At 36.2% G+C, this 17,848-nt stretch overlaps 1 protein-coding gene and 1 pseudogene across 22 annotated transcripts; one reads left to right on the forward strand and one right to left on the reverse strand.

Moving 5' to 3' along the window:
- Positions 1-542: 542 nt before the first annotated feature.
- On the reverse strand, positions 543-5,525 carry LOC147556754 (uncharacterized). 22 transcript variants are annotated; one of them, XR_015233570.1, is made up of 7 exons: positions 5,351-5,525; positions 3,941-5,236; positions 2,238-2,376; positions 1,882-1,999; positions 1,541-1,623; positions 1,073-1,160; positions 543-824 (listed from the first exon to the last, which is right to left on the reverse strand). XR_015233570.1 is itself a non-coding variant. In XM_086657695.1 (4 exons), the coding sequence occupies exons 2-3, from the start codon at positions 5,214-5,216 to the stop codon at positions 2,256-2,258; spliced, it is 1,347 nt and encodes a 448-aa protein (XP_086513821.1). In that variant the 5' UTR covers positions 5,217-5,236; positions 5,351-5,525; the 3' UTR covers positions 1,848-2,014; positions 2,238-2,255. The 22 variants fall into 22 exon arrangements, 5 of the variants coding, with proteins under 5 accessions (XP_086513818.1, XP_086513821.1, XP_086513820.1 ...); XR_015233563.1 differs by having other exon boundaries at positions 1,541-1,625; positions 1,882-2,014; XR_015233568.1 differs by adding an exon at positions 1,726-1,804 and having other exon boundaries at positions 1,541-1,625; positions 1,848-1,999; positions 3,941-5,490.
- A 6,657-nt stretch (positions 5,526-12,182) lies between these two features.
- On the forward strand, positions 12,183-13,340 carry LOC147556755 (purine permease 3 pseudogene; annotated as a pseudogene).
- Positions 13,341-17,848: the final 4,508 nt, after the last annotated feature.

Raw genomic sequence — 17,848 nt, forward strand, 5'->3', positions numbered from 1 at the left:
CATACGTACCTTTAACCAAGAGGAGCAAGAAATTCAACCCAATTTCTTATAATACAAACATATAATATTATAAATTATAAGTAACTAGATTATTTTCGTTAGACTTACATAAGAAAAACATTATTTAAGAAATCCTTCAAAACCTAATTAGTGTTATCTTCATTCTCTAGAGCAAAAGAATTAAGGAATCGTGGTCATTGATGTGACTTTTATTTTAATTATCATATATAGATTAGTGCATATTATCTATGTTCAAATATCATTTTACGTCAAATATTTTGGAGAAATAATCTACCATTTTAGTTCAAACTCTACGACCCTCTTCCAGAGTATCTCCTTAAACTTAATGGTGAAGGATCCTCATTAATTTCTGCAAGTGAGAGGAGAGGAGAGAGAATCGAGAGAGATTTGAAGGAAGGAGAAAGATAATAGGAGGCAAACTAAAATTAACCCTTTCAGTTAAGAATCTAGAGCCCCCTTGGCCACGGGAAACCGAAAGAGTGTAGAGCAGGAAGGCGAGCCGGTTGGGATATGAAGGTGTCTTTATGACAACACTACAAATAACATTTTTACTTAATTAAGTAGAATAGTTAGTTTCCTAATGTAAATTTTTACGTTCTCTCAAGTCAAAAATTAATTTTCTTATGAAGTTAAAAAAGTTACTTCAAATCAATCTCTAGAGCAATACTCCAAAGAGTACCCTATTTAAATACCCATCCTCACTATACCCACCTAACTTCTTTATCTGAATTCATTTCGATGGTTATATCGGCTTGTGATCTTGGGACATCTCAACCGCTTCTCCTTTCCGGCAGAGTAGTGCTCTGGAGTCACCACCAGTAGAAGTTTGTGTCAAATAAAGTTAGGAAATTGTAAGAAAACTTGGCAAATGGTGAAATAATGAATTGCATTCCTCATTTACAAGAATGTTCCTATTCGTTGCATCATTTTTGGAACAAAAGTTCATATTCCTTTTCGAAGATTATAGGATTTCTCTCGAGCCTTTTATACAGATCAAGACAAAACATGATTATTCAATAAATTTCTTTTGAACTTTTTAGCATGAACATACCTTCCATGATATATAGCAATCATCAGGCAGAAACAGAATATTGCAGAACTTCCCCAGATATCAACGAAAGCCTAAATGACAATAAACACTGGCAGTAATTTGAATTTAGGTTACATTTGGTATACAGTAAAAATCAGCAATTTGTGTGGAAGAAAATCTCTTAAATCAACAAAAAGAGGAGCAGTGAGACTTCCCCGTAAATTCTGTCTTTAATGCAGAACACATTGATAGGTAATACCGTAATAGAATATCAATGCAAAGTACGGTAGTCCTGATTCAGTTGGCTATCAAAGTATCCATAAACATAACCATTTAGAATGAAAAAAGGTTTTGGTTGCAGTTATATAAATATGAGCAGTTAAAACAAAAAAAAAATTGGTTATCGGTCGGTCCACTTTCTGCTTAAAATTAAATCTACTGCACATATAGCAGAATTAAAATGTTGACGTGTAACAAGATGGATCTTACCATCTTGCAGGTGACCCTGTTGTTTCATTGCCTGCAACCGCAATTTTAGCCCACTATTTTCAGTACTTAGTCCACTTGTATCTCTCTGTCCAGAAGCAACAGGAAAAAACACATATTAGTAAAAGCTGCTCTCACTCCAGACCTATAGATAACTCCAACACTAAATAAATGAGTCGAGCATTTACCGAAGCATCTTTAATATTTGAAAAGTGATTTCAGAGTTTATATTCCGCAATGATAACAAATCAACGGTTCAAACCGCACCTCTTAACAAAAAAAAAAAAAAAAAAAACGGTTCAAACCGCACTCAAAGGTAGGGCATTTCCCAGTAGGCAAGATACCTGCAACATTGTCAATTGAGCAGATAGTGTTGTTGCTTCTGTTTGAAGTGTTTGCACCTTCCGTTCAAGTTCAGATATGTAGCGCATCTTCCTCTCCTTCGATCTAGCAGCTGATTGTCTGTTTGCCCAAATCCTAAAACAAGATGTAATAAAGATATATATGACCTTATAATTATGTTTCAAATAACAATACAATTATACAAATTTTGGATCCACATAATGTATAATTACTCCAAATTTTCATCTATCCATCTTTCCAATCCTATATATGAGTTCGCTTCTGAGTTTTGAAGAGAAATTAACACATCCAAATGTAAACAATTTCAACCCACATGATTTACTAATCGAAAAATTACCTCTTTGCGCGCTTTGGATCAACAAGAGCTAGCACTTTGGATCAACAAGAGCAAGATCAGCAAACTAAGAAGCAGAAAGAGCTTTTTAGCTGCCAAAGACGCCTCTTCAGAACCAGACATGATTATTTTTAAATACCCACTGCAATAATAATCCAACTTGGATGAGTTGCAAAACCTAAACAACCTAGACTTTGAATTTTACACATACACATGTACCTAAGAACCTTCCAAAAATTTCATGAACAATTCAAAAGTTTCTGAATATAAACCAACCCCAACACAACACAACCTAATTAATTTCTCTCAGACAACTGATCGAACAGATATATGGCAGCTTAATTTCTCTCAGACAAAGAGAGAATGAGATGCACAATGCATAACACAAATTAGATAAATACAAAATGAGGTGCAAAACTACATGTATAAAATCGAGCTGAATGGATGGAGAAAAACCACTTAACCTCATGAAACGAAATTTTTTAGAATGAAATGAAGAAAAAAATTCATACCTGCAAAGTAGGAGATGAAGATGAAATAAGATACAAACCGAAAAACATTAATACTTGGAGAGAAGGAGATGAAGATGGAATACCGGAAGTGAAGGATTTTATAGAGTGGGAAAGTCGCATCTTCTCTGGAGACCAAGATGAAATAAGGATGTTGATTTTGAACTGTTTGGTTGGAGCAATAGGATGAGAGAGGAAATGGTTGCAGTGTCCTCTATTCTCCTTACCTCCTTCTTTTTTCACACAAATATATAATAGAAAAAAAATAGCTGACAGAGAGACACAATTACTTTTTCAAAGCAGCAACATACTTCAACGAATTTCATTAGAAATGAACAATAGTTGGTTAGTCGTTTTCTTGAAACTGTAGGGGCGTTAATAACACTCGGGCAAGACGCTTTTAGAACTTCACATCCTAACATTTATAATTTAATATTGATCTGGGCTGATGGGAGATGAGGGATGTGCAATCAATTATGAAGCACTTATGTGGGGTCTAATATTCACAATTGCGCTAATGGGTATAAATCTAGATTACATGACCTGTTCAAAAAACTGAATTTCATGTGAAAGTATATAGGAAATATAACTCTTTGCTTTGTCGACTTTTTATTTGAAACTACTTTGTCGACTTCAAGGTAATCTTTTTTTATCCGATTAGAATAAGAAAGCAATATACAAGTTATTACTTGATAGTTATGATCTAAGATAGATATACACAAATTGTTTTTTTCATTAGGAACTCAACTCAATAGTTTCCTATAATTAAAAGCGTGAAAGTATTCCGTCGGTAGAAAGTGATAATGGTTCTATTTCCGTCGAAGTATACGCATAGTTGGGCATCATCGCAACAGAAAGTTACGTTTTTAAACACTTTGGCGGAATACACTTTCCTATATAGAATCACTTCACAGTAACTCATTGAAATGAACACACTTCTATGAAATACAATTTCTTACAATCCAATACAACCTTAAGTCCTATAATCGAAATATAGAAGCATTTCTCGAAACTTGTTGAAGAGGTGTTGATAAAAATTGTGAACTTTCTACTAATATCTGTGCAACACAAGTTCTCATTAACAAGAAAAGAAAGGAAACATACATCACTACACAAGAAGAAAGAGCAAGTTCTTCACATAATGAAATATTAGTATTAAATCAGAACAAATGCTCTACTACTACAAAGGAAATTTACCTTTTCCTTCCCTTTGTTGTTGTAACATGAACTCATTGAATTGCCGAGATCTCTCTCTCATACTTGATATGATTTCATCTGTTCTTTCATGAACATATTTTGGCAAATCAACTTCCATATAATCAAACCATTCACCTAATGTTAGCTTCTCCCAATCTATCTTTTTGTAACCTGGTGGAACTAAATTCTCTTTAACACCAGAGCTACTTCCCGGTTCTTCACAAAATTTTCGCTCCAACTCTTCTTCATTGTTAGGATTACCTGAATCCTTAATCACCTCAATTCCCGCAGATTCAGGAGGCTCCTTCTCTTTTGAAGTCTTTACCTTCCTCTGAGCCACTCGTCGTGTCGACTTCTTCTCTAATGGAGCCATATTCTGAGGCTCATCTTCTCTAGGGGCACTGCCTCTTTCTTCCTTCTCCTCTGCAATTGGATCAACATTCGGTACTTCTTTAACACCCTCTTGATCTGCATTGTCGTTTTCCGAAATCGTTGGAACCTCTGAAACTGTAATAGGTCCATCCTTGGAACCTTCCACTTTTTTTAGAGCTCCCCGTCGCGTTTTCTTCTCTTTAACAGGGACAACAATTTTCGGTTCTTCACGGATCTCTGAAGCTAATTCCAAACTTTTGGGAGATTTCTGTACCACTACTGGCTCGTCCTTTGCTTTTCTGGATCTTCCTCGTCGAGGTCGAGTAGGTGCAGCAACATTAGCTACATTATCTGGTTCTTGTGAAACTTTTTCCATTATAGATAGTGAAGCTAACTCCGATTCTGTTTCTTCAACTTTTGAGGAAGCCCTAGTGTTTCTAGTAGCTGCTCGGCGACTTGGAATCTTCCTTACTTGTTGTTCTTCGACATTTTTAGCATCAATTTTCTCTGCTACTGCAACATTTTTGCTGGTTTTTCTATTACCTCTTGTTGGTTTATATTCCTCTTCAACATTCACCACTTCATGCTCCACAATCTGAACTTTAAATGATGTCCATTCTCCAATCTTAATCACATTTTCATCTCTAAGATGGAAATCCTTAAGTGGTTGAATTTTGGTCCCATTCACAAAAGTGCCATTTGACGAATCAAGGTCAGAAATAACCCATTTATTGTTCTTGAACTCTATTCTTAAATGGTTAGATGAAATTCCAGAATCTTTAATGGTAAATGTGTTACCTTTAACAACTCTACCGACTTTTATCACGGATCTAGTTGTACAATCTAGGGTTTGTCCTTCACGAGGACCTTTGTCTACTGTCAATTTCAACGTAGAGTGTTCCATGATTGACTCGATTCAAAACCCTAAAACGCAGAATTGGAAGGGAATTTGAAATTTAGGGGTTGTTATATTGACGGGTTTTAATGGAGAAATCAAAAAGGAAAATGAAATTAGGGTTACACGGTGCTCATTCATACCTGAGGATCGAGTTGGTAAGCTTGAGTCCGATTCTCTGTAATAAAGTCGAAGAGAGAGAGCCTTTGTCTCGAGTAGTCTTTTACTTCCAAAAAAAAAGAAGTGGCTTGATTTTCAGTAGAGAGAGAGACACATGGGCTTTTGTGATATTTCTTTTATTTTTTTGTGAAGTGGGCATATCTAATAAGGCTATTCTTTTTTTCGGTTATTTTTTTTTTAACTAGCTATTCATTAATTAATAAAAGCGTTATTACAGTATTTATCAACTAAAATACAAGGTACATTCTTCCACTTCTTGTTCATGTTCTTTTTCTTTGCCCATCTCGCTAATTTGTCTGCAGTCGAATTGAGATCTCTCCTGATGTAATTGAATTTAATCGCCTCGAATTCTTTTCTGCTTTCTCGAATTCTCCTGATATGGATAAGGGATTGCCAGTGCACTGTGTGATGTTTGTTGTACCTAATGCATCACAAGTCTGAGACTTTTGGGAAATTCCTTGAGTTTAAGGCTGAGTGTGAAAAGCAATTGGGTAAGCTCTTAAAGAAACTTCGATCTGATCGAGGTGGTGAGTATCTATCTGACGAGTTCTCTGATTAATACCTGTCAAGGGGAAGGTATTGTTTCACAACTTTCAGCACCAGGATGCCCTCAGCAGAATGAAGTAGCTGAAAGGAGAAACATAACCTTACTTGACATGATTAGGACGATGATGAGTTATTCTTCCTTACCAATGTCTTTTTGGAGATATGCCCTGGAAATTACAGCTTATATACTGAACTCGGTTCCGTCTAAGGCAGTCCAAAAGACACCCCGTGAGTTGTGGACAAGTAGAAAACCTAGTCTGAGACACTTGCATATGTGGGGGTGTCCAGCACACGTGCGAGTTCGAAAGCCTAGTAAGATAGAACCAAGGTCAGAGGTCTGCATTTTTGTGGGGTATCCAAAAGGGACCAAGGGTGGTTTATTCTATAGTCCAGCTGACAAGAAAGTTCTTGTTTCCACAAGTGTTGTCTTTCTTGAGAAGGATTATATGATAGATCACAAGCCAATGAGCCAATTAATCCTTCATGAGTTACTAGCAGATAAGCCACAAATGGTATGTGATTCCAATCGCACACCCGTTACCGATGAACCAGAAGAAATAATTTTACCTAACCCGGTTAGTGAGCCCGTGCTCCGTCGCAGTGGGAGAATTATAAGATCTCCAGACAGATTATTATACCTTGGGGAGTCTTTTCAGAAGATTCTAGAGGAATCTAAGGCAGATCCATTCTATTACAAAGAAGCTATGGAGGATGTAGACGCTCAACATTGGAAAGAGGCAATGAAACGGGAAATGGAATTGATGTACAAAAATGAAGTGTGACAGCTTGTGAAACCACCGACACAAATTATTCCAACTGGGTGCAAATGGGTTTACAAGAAAAAAAGGTCAAGATGGAAAGGTGGAGACCTACAAGGCAAGACTAGTGGCTAAGGGGTTCACACAAAAGGAAGAAGTTAACTATGAGGAGACTTTTTGTCCAGTAGTTAGACTCAAGTCTATCAGAGTACTCTTGGTCATTGCTGCTCACCATGACTATGAGATTTGGCAGATGGATGTGAAGACAGCCTTTTTATATGGACATTTGGAGGAAGACATCTACATGAAGCAACCAGATGGTTTTATTGCTAAAGAACAAGAAGACATAGTGTGTAAGTTGCAAAGGTCCATTTATGGACTTAAGCAAGCATCTAGGAGTTGGAATCATCGTTTTGATGAAGCAGTCAGTTTTTATGCCTTCATTCAAAATGATAATGATCAGTGTGTTTACATGAAGTATGAAGGAAGCATGGTGGTATTCTTAGTTTTATATGTGGATGACATATTGCTTATCGGGAATGATATTGGGGGTATGACAACCACCAAAATTTGGCTTACAAGTAATTTTGAGATGAAGGATTTGGGTGAGGCCAGCTATATACTCGGGAATGATATTGGGAGTATTAAGGGATCGGCAGAGGAGAATATTGGGGTTATCACAAGTGAGATATGTAAAGAAAATTTTGGCGAGATTTGCAATGGAGGATTCCAAGAAAGGTTTATTACCTTTCAGGCATGAGATCAGTCTTTCTAAAAAGCAGTCACCTCAGACTGATGTGGAAAAATTTCGGATGAGCAAAGTTCCTTATGCTTCGGCAGTAGGAAGTTTGATGTATGCTATGCTGTGTACAAGGCCAGATATCTGCTTCGCGGTTGGTATAGTCAGTAGATTTCAGTCTAACCCAGGTATGGCTCATTAGGAAGCGGTTAAGCACATATTCAAGTATCTTCGGATAACGAAAGATTATGCGTTGTGTTTTGACAATGAGGAGCTATGCCCGATTGGGTATACTGATTCTGACTGGCAGGCGGACGAAAGTAGGATAAAATCTACATCCGAGTATGTCTTCACTTTAGGTGGAGGAGCCGCCAGTTGGAGAAGCAAGAAACAATCGTGTATTGCACATTCAACGATGGAGGCAGAATACATTGCTGCAGGCGAAGCAGCAAAGGAAGCGGTTTGGTTGAAAAACTTTTTGATGGGTTTCAAAGTAGTTCCCAATGCAGATGGTCCAATGATTCTTAATTGTGACAATACGGGAGCTATAGCTCAGTCTAAAGACCCTAGGGACCATGAAAAGAGTAGGCACATAAAATGCAAGTACCACCTACTAAGGAGTATTGCAAAGCATGGGGACGTATCAGTTATCAAGATCGCTACTGCAAACAATCTAGCGGATTTGTTTACAAAAGCATTGCCAGAAAGAGTGTTCTTAACTCACATGGAGAGCTTGGGTTTGAATTCGGACAGACTCGCAAGACCAAGGACTTACTTCCACAAAGCCACTCATTTTCTTCAAAGATTGGTGTTTCTCGTCAAACTACAGGCGGACCTTCTAATACTGATGTCCTTAGAGGGCAGTGGATAGGGATTTTGAGGAATATTAATGGACAAAATGTCTCGTTCACATTTTAAAAATTTTCATTACATTTAATTATATACAAAATGTCTTTATAGACATTTCAAGACATTATATTTATATATGTAGACATTTTAAGACATTTGGTTAATAAAAAAACTCTTGTAGACATTTCAAGATATTAAGTCCATAGAAAATATGTGTATCGAATATTTTATTATTATTATGATATAAAATAACATATTTTTATTAGTATTTCTAAAATATATTGTTGGACTTTAATTTGCATTAGTGGATATCTATGGACATTGATGGACAATTGGTAAATTATTATTATTAATATTATTATTATTATATTATTATTATTATTATTATTATTATTATTATTATTATTTTTATATTATTATATTATTATTATTATTATTATTATTATTATTATTATTATTATTATTATTATTATTATTATTATTATTGTCTCATCATATGAATAACATATTTTTACGAAATATATATTTGGTGTTTTGTAGACATCCGTAGATATCTGCGGACATCGATGGACAATTGCTGGATATTTATTACTTTAGGGTTATTTAGCAACTAGAACCCACTTATTTAGCTATATTAGGACTTCACCCCGAACATGATAATGTGTATGGCGTTAACCCCCATTTTTATTTTGCCGTCAAAAACCCGTTAAGTAAGGGACGTGCAGTCACATGGCTTTCTTTTGACGAAATTGCCCTCTATCCATCCTACGGTGATTATGGAGTAGGTCCAAATTAAGGGTTTAAAATTTGATTTCTATTTTAAAATCTTCCTTTTCCTCATTTATATTTCCCAACTGCCTTAGTATAGGTGAAAACGCGGGAACAGAAGTGAAGAAAGATTGCTTCAGTAAACCCTTCGAAACCCTAGGGGGTTTTCACACTTTCAAGTTTTAATCGAAGTAGATTCAAAGGGTTTTCATGAAATTTTGTTCTTAATTCGTTTTCATCTCTAATTTCTCTGTCTTTAGCAGTTGAGATAGTCTATTCCATTACCGAAAACAAGTCTAGTGGATTCTCGCAATACCCGAAGCTCGAGAAGGCCTAATGGCAGAAGGTTCACCTCGGCGTGAGTTGTAAGTATCCTAAACCTAACTTGACGGTTTGTTCAACTTGAATCCATGAATAGATTTTAGTTACTCCACACAAACATTAGGGGTTTTGTTTAACATTTAGCTTTTTGTGTGAATAGTTAATTTGTTTCTTATCTAATAACATGAAGAAAACGAATTTTGGTCTCAACCCCGCACCGTAAAAGTAATATTTAGTGAAGGACCCCCGTTATAGTAAAGCTCGTGAAGACCAATAGTGGCTTATCTGATTTGTTTGTTCATTTTTAGCACCTCCTCTCATCGTTTTAACAAAGAACTAACAAGAGTGGAGGGAAGAAATAAATCTAACAGAATCCCTTAAGCATAAAATCTCTTTATAAGAGTCTTTGGTAAACTGACCATAGGAGGCAGGGGCATTTTTGGTGGATGGAGGGAAATTTCGTCACAAGAAAGCCACGTGACTGGCACGGCCCTTACTTAACGGTTTTTTACGGGATAACTGGAAATGGGGTTAACGCCATACGCATTATCATTTGAGAGGGGGGGGGGGGGGGGGGGGTTCTTATCATATGAAATAACCTATTCTTACAAAAGTATATTTTGGACTTTCGTAGACATCCGTTGATAGCTGTAGACATTGATGGACATCTAATAGATATTTATTATTTTAATAATATTATTATTGACTTTCACAGATATTTGTGGGTATAATTCCTAAATAACCCATTACTTTGATATTATTATTGTCTTATCATATGAAATAACCTATTCATACAAAAGTATATTTTGGACTTTCATAGACATTCGTCGATAGTTGTTGACATTGATGGACAGCTAATAGATGTTTATTATTTTAATAATATTATTATTGTCTTACAATCTAAAATAATATATTTTTACAAAAATATATTTCTAGACTTTCGTAAACATCTGTGGTATCTGTGGACATTGATGAACAATTGATGGATATTTATTATTTTGGTAATATTATTATTATTGTCTTATCATATGAAATAACCTACTTTTACAAAAGTATATTTTGGACTATTGTAGACATCCGTCGATATCTGTGAACATTGATGGACAACTAATAGATATTTATTATTTTAATTATAATATTATTAATGTCTTATCATATGAAATAACATATTTTTACAAAAATATTTCTAGACTTCCGTAGACATCTACGGGTATTGATGGACAATTGATGGATATTTATTATTATTATTATTATTATTATTATTATTATTATTATTATCATAAGAATAACATATTTTTACTAAAATATATTTCTCGACTGTCATAAACATCTGTGGATATCTACGGATATTGATGTACAATTGGTAATCATTATTATTTTGATAATATAATATAATATAATATAATATAAAAATATTGTGAAATTATTATATATTATTATTAATCTAATGTCCACAAATGCTTCCATATTTTCAAATACATTCTCTTTAAAAGCTTTCTAAAATTTATACTAAAATATCTACAAGTGTCTGTGAAACTAACTTGTCTTGAAATGTCTATGATTTTTGTGCTACAAATTAATAATGGAGACGTTGGGAGATATTCGGAGTGTCTCACACGAATAACGCAGACCTTGAAAAATATTTTTAGAGTCCTAAAGGAATAACATCGACATTTGAAATGTCTTAAACAAATAACACAACATTTCAAAACATTTGAAATATCTTAAACCAATAATACAGAAATTTGGGGACCTGTGTAAACATAAGTTTCTAGAAGGTCCCCGCCATCAATCAAATCAAACCCGTGGAAGTATCTCCCAATTTTCCTAAAAAAATGTAACTTAATGACGTTGACCAAAACGTCTTATCCAATGGATTTTTGTAAGGAAGTGGCTAAAGGCCCCTGATGGAGTTACTATTTGCACCGCGAGCATGTTAGCACTCAGTATGAACAGGGTGTCTAATGGGGAGGCACCCAGTCCGTCCAACCCTTTCTTTCTCGTATCTTTTTCATCTATTTTTCTTCTCTTTCTTCGTATCATCATCATCATCACCATCACGTTATCATGGAAACAACCTTGTTTCCAGGCCCATCATCATCGATCTATAATGAGTTGTTAGAGAGATAAACAACCTTGTTTTAGAGAGAGAAAGAGAATAAAATCACCGTGAGAAGAACTTTGATTCCAAACCAACCTTAATATACAATGAGGAGTTAGAGAGAGAAAGACTCTTAATCCAAAACCACCATTAAAAAAATACTCTAAGAAACCTTACTCTCAGATTGGTCACGGATTCGAACCAGTTTGAAACTCAAAACAAGGACTTGAACTGGGCTAGTCTCAAATCTCTTAGACTTATCCGAGTCCATAACCTTGCTTTGGGTTTTGGACATGTCGATCTGTGTCCGGGTACAAATAGATGTTTAAAAGAGCTTGACTTTAGTCAATCTCCTCCCCGAGTGCTGACATCCAAAAATTTGGGGTGCTTTTAGCTGGTCCTTTTTTTTTTAATATTTTTTAATGCGGTTTTCTAGGACACGGGGTGGAAATTTATGTGTAAACATAATTTTTTATGTTATAGAACGTTCCCACCAGGCACCAACCGCCTAATGATAACTTCTGAAGTTCCTCCCAGTTTTGTTATAAATATAGATATTATAGACATCCACCAAAACATCTCATTTCTTCACTTCAGCTCAAAAACACCTCTAGACTCCAGAAAGCATATTCATTGCCTTAGTCTTGTCTATCTCATCTTTCTCCCTCTAAAGAACAGATAGAATATCACACTGCTCAAGAGAAGTAAAAGACATGTCTATGAACATTGAGATGATAGAGGAAGGAGTACTGCCCCAAGAGAACACTAACCATCAAAATGACAACCTCTCTGAGTTTGATCATGAGCAGCAACTAAACCCTAACAAGTCTCTCTTTGTTAAATGGGGTCTTCTCTTACTATATTGTACTTGTAGTGCCGTTGGCACCATTGGAGGACCTTTACTTCTTAGGTTATACTTCTTACACGGCGGAAGCCGTAAATGGATATCAAGTGGATTACAAACTGCTGGATTCCCAATTCTACTCATTCCACTTGGATTTCTTTACTATAAACACGATCAAACACCCGGTTCTCCCAACTTCTTTGCGTCCCCAAAGCTCTTAATTTCAGGAACTGTATTAGGTCTATTACTTGGAGTTAACAACTTCATGTATTCTTATGGGTTATCATTCCTTCCTGTATCCACCTCTTCGATTCTAATCTCTACCCAACTCATTTTCACAGCTTTATTTGCTTTCATTATGGTGAAACAAAAGTTCAGTTCGTTCTCTATCAATGCCATTGTGATTATGACATTGGGTTCAGTACTACTAGGTATCGGAAAGAGCAGTGATCGTCCTCAAGGTGTTACTAGTTCACAATACTTGTTAGGGTTTATTCTAACTGTTGGTGCTGCTGGCGCAGGAGGATTCATTTTACCTTGTGCTGAAGTTGCTTATGCTAAAGCAAGTAAAATCCTAACTTATTCGATTGTCTTACAATTCCAATTTTGTATGGTCTTTTCCGCAACAGTTTTCTGCATAATTGGGATGATTGTGAACAAAGATTTCTCAGCTATGACAAGAGAAGCAAATGAATATGAGCTAGGTGCAACAAAATACTACTTGGTGTTGGTTTTTAGTGCAATTGTTTGGCAACTAATGTATATTGGAACACTAGGTATAATCTTCTGTACAACTTCGCTTTTCGCCGGAGTTATAGGTGCAGTGCTCCTACCTATGACTGAGATCGCCGCCGTCATTATTTTCCATGAGAAGTTCACAGGAGAGAAAGGAATGGCTTTTGCTTTGGGAGTATGGGGATTCACTTCTTACTTTTATGGTACTTATATAGAGTCTCAGAAGGTAAGTCCAGGGGCGGACCAAACTAGTGGCCCGTCCGGACACGAATCCCCACCTACCCAAAGTTAAATTGTTATTTCAAATAGAAGTACAGAACTCTTATCAAACAAAGTAGCATTTACTATCATGGAACAACGTTTGGTGTGGTGGTGTGGTGGTGTGGTGGTGTGGAAAGTAGTTGTCCACTTTATAGGCCCTCTGTACAAGTCTGTCTTTTGTAATTAGTTATCCTTTGTGCTCCTTTCCTTTGTAATTTGTTTGTGCCACTTTCCTTTGTGAGTAATTATTGTTTCCGCCATATATTTGTCTCTTTTGACCCTCTAATAAGTTCCCCTTTGAGCCTTCTTCGCTTTGTAAATTCGATGTCGACTCCCGTAACTTTGTTAGAATCATTTTCTCCATATTATTACGTCTTCTTTTTTGTTTCTTTTTCACACATATATATATATATATATATATATATATATATATTACATTTGTGACTGTTTTTCTAAACTCAGTCTACTCTCTCATTTCATAACTTCTTTAAGAAGATGTGGTGATCATTTTTCCATACTCACACTACTCTCTCATTTCGTAACTTCTTTAAGAAGATATGGTGATCATTTTTCTATACATAAATGATGGGGCCTAAAAGGTCTTCACCCGCAAGTATACAAACGTCAAGTAATAACTCGATAAGTCCGACATCAATTGCCGGAACAAGTAAAGGTTTGAAAGATGATATCGATGATGAAAACGATAAAATAATAAAGGTTTTTTTGAGCTTACCCCCCTCGTCACTAATTGGTCATTGAGTTTACCCTCCTTAATGATGGGTAATTGAGCTTACCCCTTAGACTTACTATTATTGACAAAAGCACAAAGGTAATTGAGCTTACCCGACACGAAGCAGACCGTGCAAAAGCTCTCAACCAGGTATATTTGTAAAGAGAGCTAGATGAAGTAGGCGCATTGGATCCGCGACGACTGTACATCCCGAGGCCCCTTGGAACCGGGCCCAGAGCTATGAACGACCCACTCATCAGCAATGTGCTCGTACATCAAGGGGCAGAGCTAACCAGAATTTGCGAAGGGAAAGATACCTCGACAAGGGCATTAACAAACCTCCTGCCTCTAAGCACATAGATATTAGAGGCCCCAAAGCCTAAAAACTTCAATGCCCCACTCTTGAACACTACAACATCACGGAGGACCCGTGGGTATTCATAAACAATTACGTCTCACTAAAGAGTCTGAGCACGCTCTACCGGATTGTGTGGTGCGTAGTTTTTGCTAGGGTTTTAAAAGGGCTGCGCAGGCATGGTACCAGACTTTTGAGGCTGGCTCAATAAAGTCTTTCGATGAGCTAGCGCAGGCCTTTTGCGCTGCTTTCAGAGGGAGTAGATCTATAAAAAGTAAAACCGAAGATTTATTCAACATCGTTAAATGAAAGAGCGAGTCATTGGCCGACTATTGGCAAAGGTTCCGAAACCTTACGATACAAGTTCCCGATCTTGATCAAAAACTCACCCTCGTTGCTCTGAAGAGATGTCTCAGGCAGGACGACATCGTTCGAGAGATCTCTGACAATGAACCCGATATTCTCAGAGAACTCATAGAGAAAATCCAACGCTTCATAAGGAAAGAAGACAACTACCTAAAGATAAAGCGGTCACTGGAATTCCTTATGAAACTGAGTCGCCTAAAAAGAAAGGACAGGAGGAAATCAGGCATGTTAGTGAACGAGAGCGGAGTAGGCGAGGGAGTCCCGATTTCACTTCCTTCACCCCTCTAACTCGGAGAAGAGAAGAGATTCTACAAATCTTCGTCAAAAAGGATGTAGTGCAGTTACCCAAGCCCAACGACGACAGAGAGGAGTTCGAGCCATAGACATGAATTAAAATGTCTGTCTTTGATGCAAAACACATTGATAGGTAATAGAATATCAATGCAAAGTACCTTAGTCCTGATTTAGTTGGCTATCAAAGTAACCTTAAACATAACCATTTATAATGGAAAAGGGTTTTGGTTTTAGTTATCAATGCAAAGTACCCGTGCTACTTAGCTGCTGTTCTCGCGATCTCGATGTGCTGTGAAGAACCAGACCCGAATCCCTTGCTCTGTAGAAAACCCGAAGTGCAACCGAGTAGCAACCTTCTCTCTCCCGTGTTCTCTTTCCAGCGACTTTGGTGTGCCGGCCAAGCTATGGCCGACACTCGTCCCCTTCTTCTCTCCCTTCCTTTCCAACCAAACTCCCCAAACCCTCAAACTTATTTCTTCCGTAATTTCTTCGTCCGAACTCCGATTCGACTTCCGTATTCGTCGTTGGACTCGCCATAGACTCCACTTGCCATGTAAGCTCTGATTTTCACAAAATTACCAAAATGCCCCTGGTGTTCTTTCATTGCGGTCTCTTCCACATGAGAAGAAAATGTGATATATGCTCCGTTTTATTTCGAATCAAACGTCAAACTCCAAGTAAGCTTCCTAACAAGAAAAACACATAAATAATTAGAAATAAAACCGGGAACGAACTAACTCATTGAAGTTAAGCGATCCAAATGTGGCATTTTAAGGCCACATCAAACACCTTCGCCAACATATTTGCAACCATTATCATCGAGAGTTCCTAAAGAGATTAGATTCCTTTTCAAATCTGGAACATGGCTGATGTCTGTTATAGTCCTCACAACACCATCGTGCATTTTAAGGCCACATCAAACATCCCCAAACTTAGAATTTGCTAGTCCTCGAGCAAATAAACAAAACAAAACAATAAAGTAAAATCCTAACTCATTTTCGGAGGAATCTCGGTTGCATTTAGCGTATGCAACAAGCCGTTAAACCCCTAGGTTACCCCTAGTGGACGAGTGTCATCTCGTGAGGGTTTCCAGTGAATATACCCACAAAATTCCAGTTTCAAAGAGATAAAAGAGTAGAAACTTCTTTATTTTATGTTGTAAACTATTTTCTCCTATATCTTCACGTGAAACTCTTTAATTTTCGAATTTGTTTTTATTTTTGAATTGCTATTCTATAGTGTAATTTTCTATAGTTTTATTTCTCGCAAAATTGTGATTGTTTCGATTTTTGTCTTTGACTGAATTGTAAATTCCTAATCAAATTTCGATCTTTCTGAGGGAGATTGGGATGGAAAAATATTTATTAAATGTCTAGCCCGTGTTTCATTGTAGTCTGATAGCTTAACAAACACAATAAGCTAAGGATATATATTATTATTTATATAATAGATATGTAATTTAATGAGTTGCATTACGTGTTATTGAAAGTAAGTTTCAAGTGCGGAAGTAAAGTCATGTTTTTATAACGTCAAAAATATAGAAAATAAAAAACGACATGTGATATACATATAAACTTGCAGAATAAAAAACAATGTGATAAATTTCTAAAGAAAATCCAAACGTAAACCTATGAACACGACTAAACTAACCTGATAAAGGTTGAGAAATAACAGACATAATATCCAGAGAGAAAATTAATCTAACAAGGGAAATTGGATAACCATAATGCATAATTAAAGAGTTTTGCTACACAAAGCATAAGACTAAGAAATGTAAAACTAAACAATGTGGACACTTCTTCAACAAAAAAAAATGTAGACACTTCAATTTTTTCGGTGAGAAACTATGAGAGACAAGGTACAATATAAAGTACAACTGGACAATTAATATAAAAAAAGGCCAGCGCTTTGGGGAAAGCTAAATAGTTTCCGGGGTGTGAAGACTTGGTCAAAAATTGGTCAATTTTGTTTGACAAATTTTTTTAGGGGGAAAGCAAAATACTTCTCCACCTCAGCTCTCTCTCTCCAACTCACCTCTTTATCTTCTCCGATTAGGTCGCCGGCCGGAAAATTTTTCGGCCGCCGACTATGAAAAAAAAAAATTTCACTCTCTCTCTCTCTAGAAACTCCGGCGAAGGAAATCCTTCGCCGGAGTTTCTAGAGAGAGAGAGAGTGAAATTTTTTTTTATATGGTCGCCGACCGGAAAATTTTCCGGCCGACGACCTAATCGGAGAAGACAAAGAGGTGAGGTGGAGAGAGAGTGAGGTGAGGTGGAGTGTTTTTTTTATTTCCCCGGAAAATTTCTAAAATTCTACATATTCTTTTGAAAATTTCAAACCCCGGAAACTATTTAGCTTTCCCTGAAGCGCTGGCCTAAAAAAATTGCACTTGAAGCAAAACACTAATCCATATTCTTGAAAGAAAAAATTAAGTTTGCAGAGGTGAATCAAAATGTAATGGTGTAATAAATTATCAATTCTTCTTTCCCCCCCTCTTCCCCTCTCTCTCAAGACACGCGGTATGTTTAGTTTTCTATGGATTCTCAACGAGTTCATTTTGTAAAATAAATTATTATTACTAACTCTTTCATCTTTATTTGCGAATATAATATGTTTTTACTGAAAGAAATTATAGTATAAGAAAGTTCTTTTGAAACAAATTTTCTAAATAATTTTAAGAACGTCAAAATGAAAAATAATTTTATAATAAAAAAGCTTATATTATTTAAGATAGATCTTACACATCAAGATTACCGCGCTTATTTTTAAAGACTATCAATCTGAAAAATAAAAA

Source organism: Eschscholzia californica, unplaced genomic scaffold, assembly GCF_041429995.1.
Source record: "Eschscholzia californica isolate CP2 unplaced genomic scaffold, dmEscCali1.0.p SCAF_2, whole genome shotgun sequence".
NCBI classification, from domain to species: domain Eukaryota; kingdom Viridiplantae; phylum Streptophyta; class Magnoliopsida; order Ranunculales; family Papaveraceae; genus Eschscholzia; species Eschscholzia californica.